We start from the raw sequence: 7,382 nt of genomic DNA, 5'->3' as shown, positions 1-7,382 counted from the left end.
ATGTACGAGATGTGTCGTGTAGCTTGCCAAGGATACACGGAAATTCCGCAAAACCTATCGTCTCAAACTACTCTCATGTACGAACTTCTTTTTTCTCTCGGTATTAATAACAGTTGGAATTTCTTGCACAGCCGCGATAGTGTTCGCTGGTGAAATTTCTGCAACGAATACGATTTTGAAGAATTTTCTACTTATATTTTTTGAGTAATCAGTGTTGACACTTTTTAGAACTATGTACGACAGTTCGATCAAACGTGTGCCAATGGGTGCCTTCGCGAAATACTCAGAAATTCGTATACTGTAAGTATTTGATTGTTTTGCATCTATGTATTTTTGCTGGTTTTCTAAACGAAGTTAGAAGGGAAAGACGGTGATTAATTTGCAGATATCTGGATAGCACTGAGATACAGGAAATAGAGAAGGGAGCTTTCGTCAATTTGACTAAATTATTCTGGCTGTGAGTACTGTTACCGTGGTGTCAAGATGTAATTGTAAAATGAATTTTTCGATATTACAAAAATTCGTTGTTTATACCTTTTTCAATATTATCCACGTTAATACAATTTTGTAAACAGAATGCTGGATAATAATCAGATCAGCGAACTAGTCTCGGGACACTTTACCGGTTTAACGAGCTTGGAAACTCTAAAAGCTAATAAGAACAGAATCACTGTAGCGGATTTCTCTGATTTGGAGGGAAGCAACGCCCTGAGTTTTATGTGAGTTACTTGAATTTAGCTGCAGAAATGTTTCCACTCGATATAATCCAATTAAATATAAAGCTACCGTTAATTTCGATACGATTTTTAATTTTGTTTTCTGAAGAATTCCACTTTTTTCAAGAGATAATTTTAAATTGCTCGAAAAGTTGCTTCAATCCCTAAGAGATTTGCAATTTCTAAACGCAAGGATTTTCTTGGTTATCCGAAGAATTCGTCAACTCTTTTCAGTCGTTAGGATGTTTAATTTAAAAGCTTCGAAAGATGTGTATACTATGTATTTTATTTGAAATGTATGTAATATTATAGTTAGTCAAACTTGTCGCATTATTATAGAAATTTGAATGAAAATCGATTGACTTCGAAAAACTTGAAGCTACCACACTTGCCAGCACTACTTGAAATGTAAGTTCGTATTCTATTGTTTCTTCAACGTCTAAATATTAAAACTGGCTTCAACTGATATAGTAAAATTGCAGATACTTGGACGAGAATGATTTCGTATCGATACCTGACACGTTGTTCGTCGGATGTCCAGCACTAAAATCACTGTACGTACTTACGTAAGTAAATGGCGGAGATCGAGTATTAACCCCTTAAAAGCTTTATACATCTCATATTCGCAGCTATTCTGTATTTCTTTTAACCCTTGTCATTGTTTTAGCGTAACGATAATTCTTAATTTTCCTAAACTCTCCCTCTCTTCATCGATGGAAAATAATTTTATGTACAATATTATTACCGGTAAATTAAAAAGGAGGAAACGTATTAAAGGATTAAGCTGTTAAAAGCTTCACATATCTCATATACATAGCTAATCTGTATTTACTTCAACTCCCACAGTAAAAGATACTCCTGTCGTTATTTTAGCACAATAACAATTCTCGATTTTCGTAAAATTATCAACACTTGATCAATGGAAAGTAATACAGTGAAAAAATTGGTAAAAATATCACTGCCAATAAATTGAAAAGGATAGCAAGTATTAAGGGGTTAATCCGTTTCTCCGTCAAGATTTAACTAATAAACAGCCTTAACGAACATTCAGGAGTATGCAGAAGAACAAGATAAAAACGATCGAGGAGGACACGTTCCAAAATCTGGAGCAGCTCGAGGAACTGTAAGTTCCCCACGGTGCACTTTAATTCTCATACACGCTTGTTTATGGGAAAGTAACGAAGTTATGTCCGTCGTACATCATAGGCGGTCGTGGCAATACCGACTTTTTTTCTTCCTTTTTCAGTAATTTGGCGTTCAACGAAATAACGACCGTCCCGCTGAATGTATTCCAGCCGTTAAAAAATCTGACGAGGCTGTAAGTATACGAGGCACCGGTATCCACATAAATTGTAACGCTACACGTCTTAAGCTACGCGCGTGCTTGCAACATATTTACCTGATATTTACCGTCGAACACACGGCGTTAGAAAAGCAAACGAGAGGAACGTCACGTATGCTGGCGTTAAAACTTTTATTTATCGTGCCGGCACGTACGAAAATAAGGCGGAGACACGAGTCCCTGTGTGTCGTTACAGCCGATTTTACGGTGGAATTAAACAGCGTGTAAAGAGGATTGCCCGCCGTTCAAATATTGTCACCGAGCCTTTTCCTCCTTTTTTTTTTTTTTTTTTTTTACCGTTCCAACGAATCATCTTCATCGTACGCTTCTTCCATTCCAGACAATTAGGTTACAATCGTCTGCATAATTTACCGATGCCCGTCTTGAACCCACTGACCGAACTCTTATCGCTGTAAGTTGGACAGAAACTGGTACCGTTTTGCCGAATTATCGTATTTGTAATAGAAGATTTGAAAAGTTCGTTTTATCAATTGTTTGGATAAATGTGAATTGAATTTCAGCGACTTAGAAGGTATAAATTTGGACGTATTAAAGAAAAACGCGTTCGACGTGTTCACGAAATTGGACTTTGTGTAAGTAGATCTAGTCGTAACGAGTCAGACAAGCTTCTTTCGCTCTTATAGAAAGATATAGCGTGTGTAATTCAATTCTTTTTAATAAATAAACGAAAGTCCCTTTAAATTATAAGTGACGATTAATTGTGTGTTTCTTTAGGTACTTCAAGAAGTTTCATTATTGTGCGACTTACGCTCCAAAGGCAAAACGATGTCGACCAACCAGCGATGGTGAGAGAAATACGTTTAGAAAGCTTAGGAAATAACGAATTGGTTTTTAACGAACTTTTTACAGGACTGTAATTAATTAAAATTTTACGTTCCTTTAGTACGAGTGTACTTTTAATTAGCTATTAAATTATTTCGATTTACTACGGTTATTAACTTACATTCTATTCGTTTCGTTCAATCTCCATATAATACGAATATCGCGACGTTAATAGATTGTGGGCCAATTATTAGCTCGTTAAATGCTTCGCTTCGAATATTGTAGCCACTATGAAATCCCCGGTGATTTTAACGATAGCTATAAAGTACACAGTGGTATTTACTGGGTATTGATAAATTCGTTAGTTTTCGATCAAGTTTAATGCACTGTTAAAATTTGTGTAACGAACGCATTAATTCGAGGCTGATTTTAATTTTTTGTTCAGGTGTTTCTTCGTTATCCCATTTGCTCGACAAAACTTTGCTGCGAGCTGCAGTTTGGGTAGTTTCGTATGTTACTTGCGTAGGCAATGTGCTTGTTCTTTGGGGAAGATTCACGGCGAAGGACGAGAATCGTGTGTTGACTATCATCATCAGAAACCTGGCAGGTATATCAAATTATGTGTAATTACAGTAATATCCCGTATAATGCGATAAAAAAATTGCTACTGCCCCGTGAAACGCGATTAAAAAAAAAAAAATAACATACAAATTCTGAATTTTGGAATTTTTGGTTAATTAAATTTGACCCAAAAAGCGATATCGATGGAACTTCATTTTTTATTATACTTTTATTATAAGACTCTTATCACGTTACATGATTTTATTTTGAACAAATATCACATATTTAGTTTTTGGTACCAAAGAATTGTGAAATATTTCACGAAATACTCGTGAAATCTATAAAAATATTTTTGAAACTACTTTGACGCGATAATTCTCGTTACAATTGACAGAATATGCAAAATTTGGCTTGTCGAGTAAGTCAAAATTTAGTAAACTATTTTATATGATAGATATTGCAAAAAGTTTCCTTGTGTACGCTATAAAGACTAATAAATCAACCATATTTACTTTTAATATCGTCGTTCATAAATCACTGAATCACGCGGGCGTGGTATAGGAGACACATAATCTTTTTACAGTCTCCGACATGTTGATGGGAATATACCTGTTCATAATCGCCGTGGCGGACATGATATTCCGCGATAATTACAAACAAGTCGCTAGTTCGTGGATGTCCTCGTGGTCCTGCACCTTTGTTGGGGTTTTAGCAATGATATCTTTGGAGGTATACTTACTATTAATCATAATTCACTTTGTCCTGTTCTTCAAGAGACTGAATCATTTTAACAAATTACTCCTTTGATAACTAACGTAGAGTTTCATTAATTTAAACGTATTCAAAAATATTTCAGAATATTAAAAATTCGACGTAATATTAAATTCTCTTTTAAGCTAACTTTAACATAATTATTTAAGATGCTAATGTTCCAATATATCCCAATGGAATCGCCTGACATAACATTGAATTCCATTTTAAGCTTGCTACTATAGTAAATTAAAAAAAAATTATTTAAGATGCTAATGTTCTACTATTTCACAATGGAATCGTCTGACATAATATTGAATTCTATTTGAAGCTAGCCACTGTGACAAATTATAAAACATGATTTGAAATACCAATATTCTAATCCTTTCCCAATTAAATCGCCCAATTTCAAAATGAAACCACGACAAAATTGCACGAAAAAGTATGCAGACCTTTCGTCTAAGGTAGAATAGATGGACGTTAATGTATTGAAATAGAATCACCTGTCAAGGTTTCAGTACTGATTCTGTCGTTCATGTCGGTGGAACGATATATGCTAATCGTGGCACCACTGAAAGGTCACCGTACCATGACACCGCAGACAGCATCCGCATCGATGATCATCATTTGGATCATAGGAATTACCCTTGCTCTCGTGCCAGGTTCGTCTTAATACTTCTTATTTCCTCCGCGAAGCACACGGCTGCATGATCCGTGATAATATCTAATAACCTGTCAAGATGTCTGGCTGCCTGTTAACCCGCCGTTTATGATAACGTAATGTGAGCCAGACAACATGCTCTTATTTCGTCGCTTTGTGAATCAATTGAATAAAGCGTCGCGACGATTGTTCTCTGATTACTCAGAAGTCAATACTGTGCACTGATTTAGAATTGCATGCAGTTGATGTGACAGTTTCTGTGCTGGAGATTCGATACTTTGCTCCCTTTCGAGAAGAATTAATCTGTCTTTGATTTTACTGTTTTTTATTGTCGAAGAACAGGAATGATAGTGAAAGGGCTGACATCGTCGAGTTATTGTTGCTCCGTAGATTTTTATTTTCATAATTTAAGATCAAATTTTTAGATTTGAAAATTTGTTATCTTGCAAAGTGTTGGATGTAATTTCAGATTTTCCATCTGTCGTCTGTTATGTAAGAATTTACTGTCGTCGCAGTGACACAGAATTCTCTTACTGCTTGTCAATCTTCATTTTTATAACAGTTACGCCTGTCCTTCCGTTTTTATATTCGTTTCACATTCTCCGTTAAGCATGTTACGCGAGCTTTTAAAAATTTCAACGTCAATTAACGAATGACGTTTGGAATACACTTTCTGGTTACTATTATAGCTTCACGTGTAATAAAAAAAAGATGCAGAATTCAGAAATCTTCATTCCCACAAAAATATTCGACTATATTTAACGTACAATTAATTCACACTGCGCCACTTAGGTGAAAATTTGAATTTCGCCGAAAAACGATTAATCTCTACATCTAATGTTCCCATAAATTTCCAACCTCCAATTTTATTCCACTCTAAAATTCCCAAACTTCGTTTCCTCGACATTCCACGCTAATACAATAAAAACAATTAAAACTTGCACGTATAAAGTATGCGTGATTACAACGAAAGAGACAACAGTATTCGCAAATTAATTGTTACTTGTTCGAAAGTGATTCACTGGCGGAGCAGCACGAGATTCTACGGCGTAAACGGAATGTGTTTCCCCTTGCACATCGACGACCCGTATTTAATTGGCTGGGAATATTCGGCCTTCATTTTCCTCGGATTAAATCTTACGGGGTAAGCAACGACGATTCACGTAGAATGGGTGAAACGTTAAAAATGGTTCATCCGTGTGATAAACCTCTTTTCTTACGCTCAACGAGATGCAATCGCGAAGTTTGCAAGTGTTGAGAAGTTACAACGCTGGTTACAGGCTGATTACGATTGGTTACGTTTACGCTGGTATGTTCGTGAGCATTTGGAAAACGAGACACGCTTGTTCGCTGTCTGTCGGCGATTCTGAATTCGCTTTGAGGTTTTTCTTGATCGTTTTGACGGACGCCGCTTGTTGGGCGCCTATCATCATTCTGAAGATCAGAGCTATGATGAAATATCCTATTCCAGGTGAGTCATTTCACACTTTGCTCTGGTAATTTGTGGTGCTTCTTTCTTTGTTCATCTTTTTGACGATTAACGTGCACTTTGCTGCTATTTTCAGCTATTTTCAACTCGACAATTTATTTGAAATAATTATTTGCGAATTTTTCAATTTGAATTTCTTTACGCTGGCATAATTTGAAACACGTTAATTCCTATTCACTTTGAATGTAATTATGTTAGCTGAATTGTGTTTTAAGAGTCGTATAAGCAATATTTTATAAATTGATCGATTCTTTCCTTGAAAATAAGTTTGCTTCTTTCGTGCTAACGTAATATTTATTTTCAGCCGATCTTCACGCTTGGGTGGTAGTTTTCATATTACCCGTAAATAGTGCGGTAAATCCGCTGTTGTATACATTTACCACCCCTAAATTTCGCGAGAGATTGAGCGATGGATGGTTTGGAAAAGTGCGTAATTGTGTGATACGAAAGCCCTCTGCTGAAGGTATTTATTTGAATCGTTTCAATTAGAGAATAAAGTGTAACTAAAAATCCGAAAAATATTCGAGGAGCATTCGTTCATTTATGATACGACTTACAGTATTTATTACTCATTTCTGACAAGAATTTGTTACAGATTCCCAGACGTCTACGTCGATGGGCAACAAAAATATAATGCTGTCTCTATCGAATGGAAATCAATGTAAGAACAAAATTCCACCCATACTCGGATTCAACAACGAGAAGACTCATTCTGAGAAACATTCTCATATTCAGTAAATTTTATATCACACAATGAATCTATCATTACTCAGAAAAGCAAAAAAAGAACAAGTACCATGCATTGCAAAAATTAGTCTAATTAGCTTAAACAAAGCTTCTGAGGCACTCGTTAAAAAGTATAAAATAGATACTAAATATCACTTGTTGCAACAGTACAGCCAAAGAGTACAGACACTGTTAAAAATTCTGATAAATATTTATCCCACTTAACGAAGAAAAACTTTGTGCATGAAATAAACAAAGTTTTACAACATTCAATATATAAACGTATATGTGTAAAAACTGTCTTGTTGAAAGGTAAGAAAAAGTGACCGATTACAATAAAGAAAAATCTTTAAT

General features: G+C 35.4%; 1 protein-coding gene across 1 annotated transcript in view; it reads left to right on the top strand.

Annotated features, from left to right (window-relative positions):
- The window catches only part of LOC108576126 (relaxin receptor 1), an 8,786-nt gene extending 1,746 nt beyond the window's left edge, over positions 1–7,040 (top strand). Inside the window, exons 4-21 of the mRNA XM_017939056.1 lie at positions 10–77; positions 229–300; positions 386–457; positions 576–719; positions 1,056–1,124; positions 1,199–1,270; positions 1,768–1,839; positions 1,963–2,034; positions 2,399–2,470; positions 2,580–2,651; positions 2,794–2,864; positions 3,287–3,448; positions 3,986–4,131; positions 4,664–4,814; positions 5,828–5,957; positions 6,094–6,284; positions 6,607–6,765; positions 6,898–7,040. Of these exons, the coding sequence (XP_017794545.1) occupies positions 10–77; positions 229–300; positions 386–457; positions 576–719; positions 1,056–1,124; positions 1,199–1,270; positions 1,768–1,839; positions 1,963–2,034; positions 2,399–2,470; positions 2,580–2,651; positions 2,794–2,864; positions 3,287–3,448; positions 3,986–4,131; positions 4,664–4,814; positions 5,828–5,957; positions 6,094–6,284; positions 6,607–6,765; positions 6,898–7,040 (1,938 nt within the window). The remainder of the gene's footprint in view (positions 1–9; positions 78–228; positions 301–385; positions 458–575; positions 720–1,055; positions 1,125–1,198; positions 1,271–1,767; positions 1,840–1,962; positions 2,035–2,398; positions 2,471–2,579; positions 2,652–2,793; positions 2,865–3,286; positions 3,449–3,985; positions 4,132–4,663; positions 4,815–5,827; positions 5,958–6,093; positions 6,285–6,606; positions 6,766–6,897) is intronic.
- Positions 7,041–7,382: the final 342 nt, after the last annotated feature.

Source organism: Habropoda laboriosa, unplaced genomic scaffold (genome assembly GCF_001263275.1).
Source record: "Habropoda laboriosa isolate 0110345459 unplaced genomic scaffold, ASM126327v1 scaffold333, whole genome shotgun sequence".
Classification (NCBI taxonomy): Eukaryota; Metazoa; Arthropoda; class Insecta; order Hymenoptera; family Apidae; genus Habropoda; species Habropoda laboriosa.
This window is presented reverse-complemented; position numbering and strand designations above follow the sequence as displayed.